Source organism: Corticium candelabrum, chromosome 5 (genome assembly GCF_963422355.1).
Source record: "Corticium candelabrum chromosome 5, ooCorCand1.1, whole genome shotgun sequence".
In the NCBI taxonomy this organism is placed as follows: Eukaryota; Metazoa; Porifera; class Homoscleromorpha; order Homosclerophorida; family Plakinidae; genus Corticium; species Corticium candelabrum.
In genome coordinates, this window is record NC_085089.1 from 2,729,475 (window position 1) to 2,745,846 (window position 16,372).

Here is a 16,372-nt window from a genome sequence, read left to right on the forward strand (position 1 = left end):
TCAAAATCCGAACAACGTTCGTTTCTGGGTGGGTGGGGTAGGCCGCTGTTCGTATTTGAAAGGTTCGATGTGTGATCAATGTAGACCAGTCACAGCTTTGATCTAATGTACATTGATTATTTTACAAACCATAAAGCAAAAATTTACAGTTTTGGTCGAGCAGTGATTCTATTGTTTAATAAGGACGTTGTTCAACTGTTGGAAATGTATCTTATTGCCAATTGTTAGATTTTAATGTTTACACAAATTGAAAATTGCAACAGTGGCAGTGGTACCATTTGATCATTCCAATTTTGTTACCTAACATCTTGCTCAACATCCCAGCCAACATGATCTGTGCCCCTTTTGATCATTCCAATTATTGCATTTCAATGCTGTTAAGAATTGCAAATGTCTCAAATGTTTCAGTGTACATTGAATTTTTTTACAAACCATGAAGCAAAATTTGCAAATTTTTTGAGTTGAGAAGTGATCCTATTGTTGATAAGGACGTTGTCAACTGTTGGAAATCTATCTTATTGTCAATTGTTAGATTTTAATGTTTACACAAATTGAAAATTGCAACAGTGGCAGTGGTGTACCATTTGGTCATTCTAATTTTGTAACCTAACATCTTGCTCAACATCCCGGCCAACATAATTATAAAGTGAGAAAATTTGCCGACACCCCCCCCCCCCCCAATGTACTATATAAGTACCGGCTGTAGGTGTTAATTTAAAAAAAGTTTGATGAGCAATCGCCGATAATTGCCCACGTCGTTTCCACGGTAGTCTATCTATGAAGAACAACGACCGTTATTGTCAGGTACGTCTAGCCGTCCAGCCTTCTAGCTATATAGGCAATTGCTTTTTCGTAAATTCATAAATTGGTCTTACGTTACTTTCTTTGCCCTACCATAGAGCTGCAGCTGCATGGTCATGAACGGTGTGTCTGAAGACATCCTAAGACAACTTTACTAATACAATTAGCACCTACATCTAGTACTTAGAGTACATTTGTAGAAATAGTTCAGGCAAAAGGGGCGGCGGCAAATTTTCTCACTTTATATCTAGACCGGGATGTTGAGCAAAGATGTTAGGTTACAAATTAGAATGATCAAATGGTACCACTGCCATTGTTGCAATTTTCAATTGTGTAAACATTAAATCTAGCAATTGACAATAAGATACTATTCCAACAGTTGAACAACGTCCTTATCAAACAATAGAATCACTGCTAAAATTTTGCTTTATGGTTTGTAAAAAATCGAATGTACACTAAAACCATTTGAGACACTTGCAATTTTTAACAGCATTGAAATGCAAAAATTGGAATGATCGAAGGGGCACAGACCCACAGACCATTGTAGTCATTGACAATCGCATCTTATCGTATATTCGTACGCCCATATCATGAAACCAGAGAGAACGTTCTACGTGAGATACGTTGGGAGAGACGAAAGACGAGTCCGTGCTAGCACGTCTTCTAACCTTTCGGCTATGTTCGACGTATGTGATCAAATTTCTTCAGCAAAGCAAATTATTTCTAAAATAAATTTTGGTAATGCAGCTACGCCCAGAGAGAATGTGAACGCCGGAGAATTTGACATAACACAGATTGTTACTTTCGATACGTTGACGGTGCATGCTGGATCATCTCTAGATTGTCAACGTCCCTTTCCTGATGAGGTACTCCATCAGCAGGTGTTCTACCATCTACCTCTTTTTCTTTAGAGCGTGGTAGTCTGTTCAGAACTCCTGCTCGACAGTTGTGGCTTCCTTCGAGTGGAAACTCAGAAACTATAAGAAGAAAGGGAAAGCGACGACTATCAAAGTTGTACACACGTCCAGAAATCAAGATGGGTCTCCCGGAGAACACACGACTCAGTGTTTTTTCACTCTAACGGAAGATCTAGCTAACGTTCCAACTGTAACACGTTTAATGAGAGATCACTTCGAAAGCTCAAGTCTCGTATTGTGTTCCACAAACGGCTTGGCTATTTCAGATACGTCGGCAACGACTGGTATGTCTCTAGGTATCTTTGCATGTACTCTTTCAATTTTTAAACAGTTATCAATTGCATGCAGGTCAAAGCTATTAGAAAGTTGGAAGTAGAAAGCTCTCTGCCTTGCTCCGCATTACAAGAACAGGAAAAGGCATCTTTGCCGCGACGTCGAGGAAGTCAGCAGCAAGGAGGGCTACCACGACTTCAGTGATCATAAATATTTCCTGCAGCCAGGCAATAGCAAACGTAAAGTCATGATCACTGAACTTCAGTGCAATAGCAGTTTGATGACTATTGTCTCGGATATCTCATTCATTAAAGAAAGCCTGAAAGACATTACAACCGTCACAGCGACTATGTCTATTCCTCCGGCTGTTTTGCATTTGCTAATTAAAAGCTTTAAGTGCCTTATATGCCATGACGTAATTTCTCCACCAATTTTGTATGCGAATTCTTGTCAACCTATTATAGGTTGCAAAGTCTAGATCGTTGGTACAGACGAAGTGGAGATGCTGGTTTGCTAACCGAATCATGTCCTTATTGCAAGACTGCACGCGCATTTGGAAATTCGCAAAGGCTGAGAGGTCTGAATGATTTTCTTGAAGAAATTCAGAAGATGCTCAACAATAGCAATACTTCTGGTAGAGCTCAAGAAGAAGCACAAACGTTGGACAAGTAACTGGACTTTGAGTTTGACAGCTGCATGCTGTGTGCGTGTGTGTGTGTGTGTGTGTGTGTGTGTGTGTGTGTGTGTGTGTGTGTGTGTGTGTGTGTGTGTGTGTGTGTGTGTGTGTGTGTGTGTGTGTGTGTGTGTGTGTGTGTGTGTGTGTGTGTGTGTGTGTGTGTGTGTGTGTGTGTGTGTGTGTGTGTGTGTGTGTGTGTGTGTGTGTGTGTGTGTGTGTGTGTGTGTGTGTGTGTGTGTGTGTGTGTGTGTGTGTGTGTGTGCATCTACTTAAAGTATATAGCGTAGTTTGTGCACGCAGTTCAATTTGTGTTTGGTTTGATTAACTATATCTGGATAACATTTCTTCCATATGCGATGTTAGCACCAGGAGGTTTCTTTTGATTTTAATTAACTATATCAAAGTGTAAGTCCAATATATTCAATGTCACATGCATGTATGCTCTATTCCAAATGTGCAGCTCTGCATGTATGTTGCTAATGTATCCCAACATATAACTACGGTACACCATACTGCTTCATCGCCATAAATGTTTACTGGTTCACATAACCATGCATATAATAATAAGATTTCAATACCCGTCTTAATTAAGAGCATGTCCTCATCACACTACAAGTAGAGTCATACAGTTACAGTAGAATAGCTATAGAATTATTTAGAGAATAGCTTAATCAAGACCCAACTACTTTAAGTTGGCACATTAATTAAATGCAGATTTTGTTATTTCAACAAATGCAAAAATTGCTTTCTGAAGATAGTCTTTCCGCCTATTTACAAGGTTGTAGAAAACCTTGTTCATGTCGGAAATCCTTGCAGCAAACGTTTGTTCACGACGTATCTTTAGCTCCTTGTAATCAGCAAGAGGATCATGTCCATAATCAGCTGCATCTCCACGATGAACTTCAGTGGCTTCATAACGTTCTATCGCCTGTTCAGTGGTAGGAGTAAAGTCCTGGACAATGCGCTTGCAGTAGTGTCTTGACACCGCAAGTACCTCAAGACATAAATTTATTATAAATATACCTTTACATTATAAATACATGACAAATCGTGCAGAAAGCAGAAAAATGTATACGGACTCGATTGCTATCGTGCACGTAGCTTGTCTACTACAAAATTATTTTTTTAGTAACACTCGTGTTACCGATAATTGGCATTTCTATACCCGGAATGCGGTGCATGATGATTTGCAGGATGCAACAACTAGCCGTGTACCAGTTTGAAGGCCCGCATAGTGACCCAGGATACTGCAAGGTGCACCAAATCATCATCCATATCAAGGACGCCACTGTCTGTCATCTGAACAAGAGCATCTTTGACAGGATAATTTACTTTGCATGCATACCCACAGTCTTTCAATAGGTAAATTCTAAAATATTAGATATTACCACAAGAAAAACCAGCTCTAGTTACTCTACACAAACCTAATAACATGCAGACAAACATCCCAAAGAAAAGACTGGCTGGTGAATGCGTAAAATTTCTAACATTATAAAGATTGTTAGACTAATGGGTGCTACGTCAAGTATGCAGGTATGTTCATTTGCAAGAGAACTACGTATGTCTTTTAATTAATTAAGTTAAGTAATATGAACGTGAAACAACGTTTATTTAGATATGTGTTCTAGCTATCACCTGCGTACTCTCTACATGCTAAATATCAGTCACACTTTAATGTCCATGTGTAAGTTTTATACCATGCTTTATAGCTACTTTAATATTAAAGTGTCCGGTAACGGGGAAACGTACTATATACATAGAAAATAGAAAACATGCAGCATGCATGACAGCAAATGACCTACACTAATTAATTAAATTACTTTCATCGTGTACTTTGGTCAGGAAGTGTCGATCTCTAATCACTCGCTTAACTCACGGTATTGTGGATGTAGATTACTGTACATGCACATACATCCACGCAATTGCTATGCGTAAATGAGGGATCGTCGACAGATTCTGTCATTCTGCTTTCAATTGCAGAGCGACATGAACTTAAAGCGGTTCATACTTTATGTCGGGTATGTAGAATGAAATATTTAAGGTGATGTTTCTGCTTATTGTCGTTGTTTGCGTAGATCGTTTACTTATGAAACTAAAGATTCCACACACTCTAAAGCTCTAGAAGTTCAAGTTTGTCAACTGTTATAGTCTTACCTCAAACGAACTCAAATAGTTACATTTCAAGAATTTTATTTCGTCGTTAGCTTTGATGTAGCTGATGTTGTTATTACTGTATCAAAACTTGACAAGGTGATTAGCATTGAGTGAAAGGGGAGAAAGTGAACTACAATATTTGCTATTTTAAAAATATTTTACTAAGTTTTATGTCAATTTTATCAAGGAAGTTTAGAAGAAACGGTAAGTATAATTGCGTGCATAAATCGAAGACCAACGTCGACGCATGCACATTGTATATAGGGTCCAAAAGGTCTAAGGGGGTTAGATGGATCGAAAGGAGAAATATGTATCCAAGCAAACACTTTGACATCTAGTAAAATAAAAGTCTTAAGAGACACACATTAATTTTGTGGGGTCCAAGAGGTTTCCAGGGTTTAAAAGGTCTAAATGCCTTAAGGTATCCATGGTCCAATTGGTCATGAGGTAGCAAACAATTTGACATCTGATTAAAGAAAAGTCTTAAAGGACATACATTTGTAGAGTGCAAGAGGTCTAAGAGGTTTCAATGGATCAAAAGGAGAAATCGGTTTCCAAGGATTTAAAGTAGCAGACAATTCAATGTCCAATAAAATACAATCGTAATGTACACAAGCTGTGTTTAGGGTTCATTGGGTAGTAAAGGTGCTAAAGGTGACGTCCAGCAGGCGCGAAAGAAAGCAAGGTAATCTTATGTAGTTATGTTGATGGATTTAGAAGCGCAAGTTCGAGTGAGTTTACTGACATGGAGACGTCGGTGAGCCTGGAGTTGCCAAACCTGTGCCATCAAGTAACAACTTGCCTTCTTGTGGAGCATCAAATCGCGGATCACTTCATCTTTTGCCTGTTTCTGTAAACTCTGCATTAAAGAGAGACGTCGTGATGGTATGTGTTGACTTGGAAAATGAATAATTTCAATGAATTGAATTGACAACAAAAGAGGGACTGGGTTATTAACTCTGTAAAACAAATTCTTTGCCCCAAAGCGTATAAATGTGTTTAATGGAACAGCCTAATACTAACTAAGTAGACATTTTTTGTAGGCAACAGTTGTCGAGAATTGAAATAATCAATATCTTCTATTGATCTACGAGATGGACTTTACAACATAACAGACAGCAAGATACACTCTGTGACGGTAAGTTAGTTAACAGTTGGCGTCATTTTGAGTTGCTAAGCTCTGTTTAGTGATGGGTAACATATATTTATAAATTTGCGATGCGTATAAATTATGAGCTAAGTATTTATATCAATAAACCTATACGTCTTGTGTTCTTGTATCATGCAATACTGGAAATGCATTAAAAACGTTATAACTTTATTTTTGAAACTATATGTTAAGTATTAATTATCAATATTAAGACGTCGTTGCGATCTTCGGTGGTAAAAGCTACAGTGGCATATTTGTTTGGCAAATGGTTCCTGCATGGGGCAGAGACGATCGGCTGGAAACTTGAGCTTATAGTCTTTGAAGAGCAAATGCCCGTCCAAAATGTATAATTCGATTGCCTTTTACAAATTATTACCCGAGGCCTGATTTCCGGGCTAAGGGTATAGTAATCGTTCGATGACCGACCGACCGACCGTATACATACATACATACATATATATATATATATATATATATATATATATATATATATATATATATATATATATATATATATATATATTATACATATATACGCGATTAGCGCAGATGCTAATGAAGCTATTCTGGCCATAATTCCGACCAATAGACGAGAAGTGGTGTCATTACTGACCAATAGATGAACGTGATGTCATCATGAGGCTCCACCTCTCTTTGTTTGGTGTAGACATCAGAGAATATCACGCATATGTATACGTTGCACGACAAGTGATTGTAGCTTCACTGATACTGCGTATGTGTTCGTATAGTATCCTAGTTGGAAACTGTTTCAAAGTCGAGCAATTGATCGAAGTTCAGTCTTTGGTGAATTACAAATTACGTCATCAATTGCTTATCATTTTTGCAAATTTAACATTTTATTAACACTTTTATATTATAGCGAATAACGTTTTTCATCTTTACTGGATATAGGGTTAGTCTTGCAATTAATTAACACAATACCATTATTGACTTGAAGAGGTAGTCCCACGAAAAAACAACCCGGGCTTTAAAATATGTCTTGACAAGAGAATTTAAATGACGTTAGTTATACGTCCCAATTTGCCTCCGTTGTTGAACTAAAGATGATTGCTTTTTAAGAACCTTGAACACCGGTTTCAAAGTCAAGAACATGGAGTGTCTTTCACATGACGCAGCGGGAAACGTTTACTGGTAAGTGGTAATTATGTATCCACTCCAGCTCGGGTTTCTACTGTCTATTCCCCGCAACCGTGAACTCGGAAGTGAGCAATGAGGTAGTCACACCAGGTGTGCTCAAGAGCTTCTCCAGTTTGACCATGTTACATCAATTATCTTAATTAATTAAAGTACGCAGCCAAGCCATCCTTACTTTGTTTTCTATTTACTATAATTGCCGAGCGTAGTATATAATATTTTTGTATTCTTGTTTCTGTCCTTTTTCTATAGAAACATTATTACAACTCATAGTATACTTGAGAATTGCTTAGACTGCTACGTCTAACTAGCAGTTAATGATGCTACTCTAGCTAGCTAATACTATATACTGTACAGAAGTAAAGTTCCATTATATAGTACTAGGCAATGCTCTAATTTAGCTAAGGGGTTTAGTGCCCAAAATTTATGAGCGTGGTTGCTCATCTGATTTGTTTAGTCTAATAGAATAATTTATGTACAAAATTATACAGTACCGGGATGATACGCTGTGAATCTTTCCAACCCACTAAAGCCTTAAAAAGAAATGTAGGAAATACGAGTTGGAATGATTCACTAACGCATATCTGGCTTTGGTTCATATTATCTATAGATCTTGTTTCTATTACTTTTTATACAATCCCTACATCTATTTCTTTATTCAGAGAAAATGTTTTTAAAATTCTAGTTTGGCAACTTTTTAGAAGTGCGAAAGCGAAATCCAGGGTGTGTCAACGTTAGGGTCTAAACATGTTTTAAAGTATGTTTAAGATTTAGCGCGTTTCCATTAGCGTTAATTAAACCTGTCTAACTTAAATGTAAACTTAAACAGCTTTCGTTAAACATGATTTAGAGGTAGTTTACTAAAGTGGTCGAAAATTAAGAAACTCAGAAAAGTAATTATTGGTTTGCAACCGATTTTTCAAGTATTTCAAAGTAGCGCCGCTAGGTATTTGCGTTTCCTATCTAGGAAACCGCAAATCTACATGTAATATTATTGAAACCCTACAGCCTCCGATTCCCTGTATACATCGGCAATTCAGACAAAGAAGATGAGCGTCTCAAAAAAGTCTTTGTCTTGTCTCGTAGTCTATGTCATTGTTACTTTGCTGATTCTGGTTTGAAACACGTGGCCAGTTAGACTAGACACAACGAGAGAGACGTTTCCAAGCAGTCAGAGACCGTTTACTGTAACAGCGCCATTGAGAGGAAAATACAATAAGCAAACGGACATTCTTGGACTGGGTAAAGTCATCAACTCTAGAGAAGTCAAACAGGAACTTGCGAACCAGAGTAAACAACAGAAAATGGCAGGCATAGTAGAGCATACGCTTAGTGAGCTATCTTCTACAGATGTCGGACCACCGAGTGATAGTGACTGCGCGCTACCAAACCCAACCGCTCCCACCAACCTGGGACGATTGGGTCTAGTGTGGGTATGCAATTTTAGCCAAACCTTTGTTGTCCACAATCGTCAACAAAGAAAGCTCGACATATCATGTGAAGGTAACTTTTCTGTCAACTTTGTTGATCGTAACGCATACGAAGTGCCATTGTCTAACGGCAGGCACGTAAAAGATGAAGTTTGGGAAGAATATACGGGGCCGGCAGCCATCCCCTTCAATACCCAGTATGTTGATGTTGTGTGCAATAACCAACACAATTATAGGACGCAACTAGTACCCAACTTGAAAGGTGAGGCTACGCAACGAAAGATCTACAACACAGTAAAAAAGAATGAGCCCGATTACGAACCGTTGTCGATTTTGTCTCTGTCAGTAGATTCACTGTCTCGAGCACAAATGTTTCGACCATTTGGACTATCACAAACCGCCGCTTTGCTAAAGAAGTTGTACTACTCGTCAGACGTCAATTCTGATTCGACTGGTAGAGCTCGTAGTCACAGGGCGTTTTTGTTTAATCGTGTCAATGCTCTCGGAGGTGGCACAGCAATGAATCTAGTGCCCATGTATGGTGGAACAGCGTTTACAGAGCACGATGAACGCGAAAGAGTAAAGCACCACACGGTTGGAGTGCCGGTCAAAGAATGGGTGTGGCAGTATGCGGCCAAAAGAGGTTATATCACCAGTTATGCTGTGGACGTAGAGAAAGGACTGTTTGGAACAAAATTGAATTGTAGCGAGTGTCATTATCGTCACCCGTCTATACCACATTGGGAACACAGATGGTATAGAAAAGAGAACACCGCAATGGGAGACGGCATTCTGTCCGGATTCTGTGACGGAGATGCCATGGTATTTGATTATATCATGAACTACAGCCGTCATGTGCTGCAAAGAGATCATCCTGCCAAATGGGTCGCATTCGATATGTCACCACATCATCGACCCGAAGCAGACTCGGTCCATCAAGCCGATCACAGTCTCTCTCTGTTTCTTGAAACGGTTCTTAGCGAAAATGAAAATTTGGTAGTGTTTCTGTTTGGTGACCATGGCAAGCCATACTTTAAGTTTCTCGACAACGTGGGTGGACACTACGAAACGTTTCTTCCATTTTTCTCCATTCTCCTTCCTTCGCGAGTCCTGAAGAAGAATCCTGAATTCGGCAATAATCTACTGAAGAACTCTAAAAGGCTTATAGTTACTATGATGTACACACGACGTCAAAGTTCCTTGATGCACTATCCACATCTAAAGAAGGTCGGTGGCCACCTGACGCGTCAAGGTAAGAATCTTCTGACTCAAGTCTTATCACCAAATCGTAGTTGCTACGACGCTAGAATATCAAGTTGGGCCTGCACGTGTAACGTGCTGAGAGAGCTTCCACGGAAAGAGTGGGGCACCTTCGTAAAAGCTATTGTTGATGAGGCAATCTCTACTATCAATCAGCAACACAAGACACGCGAAATAGTCTCTTCTGGAAACAAAACGACATGTCGAGATGTTCGGTTGCAAAAGATTTCTTCCGCCTTCAAAAAAGACGTCGTAAACAAGACGCAGATCTATATGAGTTATAGAAGAATTATGACAAGAAGCATCAACTATATCATACAGTTTACGGTTGTAGAGAATTCCGCCAAATTTGAAGTGGTGGGTCATGCTAAGAAGATTGTGTCAATAAAGCAGATGTCGAGATATGCCAAGTATGCCGAATGTCATGATAAAAGAGTCTCCATTCAATTTTGTATTTGCAAAACTTTTCCGGATTACGTACCGTGATATTCTCAAATTGTTTTTACTCTTCTAGTAATAACCAAAAAATCTTCTAATATCACCAGTTCTAATAATAATTTTAGTCCACAAGAACAATTGGCAGTTTGAATTTGGCTGTGGCCGAGAGCCGACTGTTTGTATTTACTATATATACTAGCCCTCACCCGCTCTATGGGCTGTAGGAATTGCGCTAGCATCTAGATAGTAGCTACATAGCGAAGAAAACGTAAAATTTAACTTTCACCAGTCGTTCATTATTTCAGTAGCCCCCATCGCACAATCTCATTGTAGGGCGGGTCCACCGCACGTGTTACTTTACAGACAAAATCTAGAAGCACAGGCACACGCACAAAAATACGTGCACAAACACACGCACGCGCGCACACACACACACACACACACACACACACACACACACACACACACACACACACACACACACACACACACACCACGTTGTATTCCCTCGAATCAGAGTTCCGTCTCATAGCATCCCACTACCTACATTACGCGTCTGTCATGCAGCGAAGAACACGCACCGGCTTACTCCGACTGCAGGATGGCGTCGCTGGCGAGCCCACGTCACATAGTCGACTAATTGAACAAACAAACTCCACACGGCCGCATACTCCTCATACTCGGTTAGTTGAACTAACGAACTTTGGCGCCTCTCATTTTAGACCACCAAAGTCTCGTCTCTGGCCGTCGGAGGTATTCCGGGCGAAATCCGACTCGACAGTTCGTCTCCGACGGCCGATCTCGACCCTTCCGTCGCGTTTGGCGACTGTCTGAGGCCGGCGTCGTGTCGATCGGCGCGTTACAGACATCCATTCAGACAGACAGACGGAAGCGTGGGTTGGCGTATTATATATAGTATAGGATTGGTTTGCAACCGATTTTTCAAGTATTTCAAAGTAGCGCCGCTTGGTATTTGTGTTCCCTATCTAGGAAACCTCAAATCTACATGTAATATTATTGAAACCCTACAGCCTCCGATTTCCCGTAACATCCGCAATTCAGACAAAGAAGATGAGCGTCTCAAAAAAGTCTTTGTTTTGTCTCGTAGCCTATGTCATTGTTACTTTGTTGATTCTAGTTTGGAGCACGTGGCCAGTTAGACTAGAGGCAACGAGAGAGACGTTTCCAAGCAGTCAGAGACCGTTTACTGTAACAGCGCCATTGAGAGAAAAATACTATACGAGGCAAACAAACATTCTTAGACTGGGTAAAGTCATCAACTCTAGAGAAGTCAAACAGGAACTTGCGAACCAGAGTAAACAACAGGAAATGGCAGGCATAGAAGAGCAAACGCTTAGTGAGCTATCTTCTACAGATGTCGGGCCACCGAGTGATAGTGACTGCGCGCTACCAAACCCAACCGCTCCCACCAATCTGGGACGATTGGGTCTAGTGTGGGTATGCAATTTGAGCCAAACCTTTGTTGTCCACAACCGTCAACAAAGAAAGCTCGACATATCATGTGAAGGTAACTTTTCTGTCAACTTTGTTGATCGTGACGCATACGAAGTGCCATTGTCTAACGGCAGGCACGTAAAAGATGAAGTTTGGGAAGAATATACGGGGCCGGCAGCTATCCCCTTCAATACCCAGTATGTTGATGTCGTGTGCAATAACCAACACAATTACAGGACGCAACTAGTACCCAACTTGGAAGGTGAGGCTACGCAACGAAAGATCTACAACACAGTAAAAAAGAATGAGCCCGATTACGAACCGTTGTCGATTTTGTCTCTATCAGTAGATTCACTGTCTCGAGCACAAATGTTTCGACCATTTGGATTACCAAAAACCGCCGCTTTGCTAAAGAAGTTGTACTACTCGTCAGACGTCAATTCTGATTCGACTGGTAAAGCTCGTAGTCACAGGGCGTTCTTGTTTAATCGTGTCAATGCTCTCGGAGGTGGCACAGCAATGAATCTGGTGCCCATGTATGGTGGAACAGCGTTTACAGAGCACGATGAACGCGAAAGAGTAAAGCACCACACGGTTGGAGTGCCGGTCAAAGAATGGGTGTGGCAGTATGCGGCCAAAAGAGGTTATATCACCAGTTATGCTGTGGACGTACAGAAAGGACTGTTTGGAACAAAATTGAATTGTAGCGAGTGTCATTATCGTCACCCGTCTATACCACATTGGGAACACGGATGGTATAGAAAAGAGAACACCGCAATGGGAGACGGCATTCTGTCCGGATTTTGTGACGGAGATGCCATGGTATTTGATTATATCATGAACTACAGCCGTCAAGTGCTGCAAAGAGATCATCCTGCCAAATGGGTCGCATTCGATATGTCACCACATCATCGACCCGAAGCAGACTCGGTCCATCAAGCCGATCACAGTCTCTCTCTGTTTCTTGAAACGGTTCTTAGCGAAAATGAAAATTTGGTAGTGTTTCTGTTTGGTGACCATGGCAAGCCATACTTTAAGTTTCTCGACAACGTGGGTGGACACTACGAAACGTTTCTTCCATTTTTCTCCATTCTCCTTCCTTCGCGAGTCCTGAAGAAGAATCCTGAATTTGGCAATAATCTACTAAAGAACTCTAAAAGGCTCATAAGTTACTATGATGTACACACGACGTCAAAGTCCTTGATGCACTATCCACATCTAAAGAAGGTCGGCGGCCACCTGACGCGTCAAGGTAAGAATCTTCTGACTCAAGTCTTATCACCAAATCGTAGTTGCTACGACGCTAGAATATCAAGTTGGGCCTGCACGTGTAACGTGCTGAGAGAGCTCCCACGGAAAGAGTGGGGCACCTTCATAAAAGCTATTGTTGATGAGGCAATCTCTACTATCAATCAGCAGCACAAGACACGCGAAATAGTTTCTTCTGGAAACAAAACGACATGTCGAGATGTTCGGTTGCAAAAGATTTCTTCCGCCTTCAAAAAAGACGTCGTAAACAAGACGCCGATCTATATGAGTTATAGAAGAATTATGACAAGAAGTATCAACTATATCATACAGTTTACGGTTGTAGAGAATTCCGCCAAATTTGAAGTGGTGGGTCATTCTAAGAAGATTGTGTCAATAAAGCAGATGTCGAGATATGCCAAGTATGCCGAATGTCATGATAAAAGAGTCTCCATTCAATTTTGTATTTGCAAAACTTTTCCGGATGACATACCGTGATATTCTCAAATTGTTTTTACTCTTCTAGTAATAATCAACAAAACTTGTAATATCACCAGTTCTAATAATAACAGCACTAATAGTAGTCCACAAGAACAATCGGCAGTTTGATTTTGGCTGTGACCGAGAGTCGACTGTTTGTATTACTCTAGATATTAGCCCTCACCCTCAAAGCCTCAGCCCTCACCGTCAAAGTCTCGTCTCTGGCCGTCGGAGGCAGTCCGGGCAAAATCCGACTCGACCTTTTGTCTCCGACGGCCGATCTCGACCCTTCAGCCGCGTTTCGCAACGATCTGAGACCGGCGACGTGTCGATCGGCGCGTCACAGACATCCATCCAGACACACAGACATCCATCCAGGCACACAGACATCCATCCAGGCACACAGACGGAAGCGTGGGTTGGCGTATTTATAGTACAGGCTATCACTTTTTTTGTCACGTCTTGTCTAGAGACTAGTAATGGCTGTTACATGACATATGTCTATGTAATTATAGTTAGAGTTATACCAATAAAGTTGTGTAGTGTAGCGAGTAGTAGTAATACTAATACCAACAACAATAACATAACACAACATTAATTAATTAATATTTGAACTCTATGTACGTACATTCTACAATGCAGTACGTATACCAACTGCATGTGGAGCGTTGTCTTTGAGTCAATTATTGGTGATAGCAAAGAAAGTCACTTTTGACAATATTGATTTAGTGAGCTAGCCAGTGAATTGCCACGGCCCTGTGCATCTTTTATTCTGGATCCTTCGTGCAAACAGGATCCGAAAAATTTCTTGCAAACGGGATCCGAGCCGCGTGCCGATACCGACCGCTTCAACCTCTTCATCAATAACAATGCAACGTCTCTGCGCTTACTCTAGCAGTTGTACGGCTGCGCTCTTTACGGTGACGCGGAGGTCGCCATTTGCCTAATGCCTTTCACTGTGCCAAATGCACCGAAACATGTCACAGATCGCTTTGCAACTATTTTTGCAGACTCTAAAAAATAAAAGAAGACGACAAAACAAGTTTGGAGTCGCTGCGTTGTTTCCTCGATTTACTACAAAAAGGATCCCGTTTGCACGAAACGAATGCAGCGCCGGATCTAGAAATTTTTGAATTGGAGTTCACCGTTAGCAGTTATTTAAAGCATTACTAATTTCTCTTTTGTAATGAAATTATATGAAATGACTGAATCACGCCTATTGGAAAAGAGGGGGTTTCAACCCCTCTGGATCCGGCCTTGGAATGTCATGTCAGTTTGTAGGACAGTAACTAACATCTACCTTCCAGGGCTTTCTCTTAAAAAATTAATTTACTTTCTGCATGAAACAGCGGTTTGTTTATCACTTTGTGTGCAGATATTTTGTAGTAGCTAGTGAACGTAGTGAGATCAGTTAGGGTCAGTCGTTTCTAGCTATAGTAGAGATTAACATCAATTTTTTTCATTCTGATGGAGAAGTGCATGTCTAGTGATGGAATTAAGAAATATTTACAGTTCACTCTGGATCAATTGCTCGAGTGGTTGTAGCTGCTGCTGATTAAGATCAATATTGTTGATTCTCAAAATAAATTTGCGCGCGCGCGCACTCCCCTCCCCACACACACACACGCACGCTCGCACACACACACACACACACACACACACACACACACACACACACACACACACACACACACACACACACACACACACACACACACACGTTTTAGTATGTGGTAAAAGAAGATAGTGCTACTTAGAGTTCAATTGTAGGAATGGCATTCAGAAGCGCTGTGCCTGCAGAGATGTTCTTTCTACTGGAAATCTGAGCTAGAGGCTTGACTGTACAGTGAATAAATTATTCTTGCAATTGACTTGGTTGCATTGGGGTACTTTGTAGTATCCAAATTTAAGGGTAAGAGTGCGCCAACATTTTCAAATTAATCTAGAATCTAATAATGTCTTCCACTGGCAGAAGCATCCGCGTACCGTACCAAGTTTCGCGCAGGCGCGCCGAGGTCTGGACTTCCAGGCTTCACAACCGAGCATGCTCAAAGCGGGACTCTAGGTAACTTTTATCGTTTATCTTCCTAATGTTCACGCCCGAACGCACAGCTACGACGCGGTTTCTGCCATCTGGGCGTTCTCTCGTCGGTCGGACACCACGGTAGACTTCAGACTGCAGGTGCTCGTGTCGACTGACGTCTACATGCAGTTCTCTGCCTTTCTAGGTCTATGACTAAGAGTGAAGTCAAGTTGCGCAGAGTATTACAAGAGACCGATTACCATCGTTTAGAACGTCTTGAGTGGACTGTACCCGTTCAAATTCAAGAGGCTCTTGTGCACTCTTCTGACAGTGCAAGTCAGTCTAGTCTACAGTAGGAGAAATTCTTTAGCTCTTAATTTTTTGCAAAATGTATTTTAGGTAATATTAGTTGCCGGTGGTGTGAGAGTGGCTTTCTTTGTGTACTGACTGCCACAAAGTTGCTGGTGTGGCATGTACAAGGCAGTGATAAGACAATGGTGTGTAAGTTTTTGCTATCTGCAAGTGTAGAAATATCATTCATTATATGTACTGTTTGCACTACTTGTCATTGTTATTGTTGTTCTTGTACTTCTTTTTGTTCTGAAATTTCTCAGTTGGATTTGGCAACAGCTAAAAACACCACATGCTTATTGTGGTGTTATTTGTTCAAACAGACGGTTACCTAATTCTGAGAGTCAAATATGTACAATTACTGTAGTATTTTGCGTTCAATTATCTGAATGCGGCGTTCAATTATCCGATTCAGGCGTTTAATTATCCGACTCGGGCATTCAATTATCCGATATTCTGTTATAGAAGTACCAAATTTATAGAAATAATTATTTCTAGTCTGATACCTAAAGTCAAAACCGCACACATTTCTTTCATGGCGTCTTTCTATGATGAACACTC

The 16,372-nt window shown here is 40.7% G+C and overlaps 1 protein-coding gene across 1 annotated transcript; it reads left to right on the top strand.

Moving 5' to 3' along the window:
- The first annotated feature begins 15,490 nt into the window (after positions 1–15,490).
- LOC134179324 (uncharacterized) lies at positions 15,491–16,094 on the top strand. Its single transcript, XM_062646191.1, has 4 exons — positions 15,491–15,601; positions 15,666–15,796; positions 15,860–16,006; positions 16,075–16,094. Exons 1-4 carry the CDS (start codon positions 15,528–15,530, stop codon positions 16,092–16,094), a joined length of 372 nt encoding a protein of 123 aa, XP_062502175.1. The 5' UTR covers positions 15,491–15,527.
- Positions 16,095–16,372: the final 278 nt, after the last annotated feature.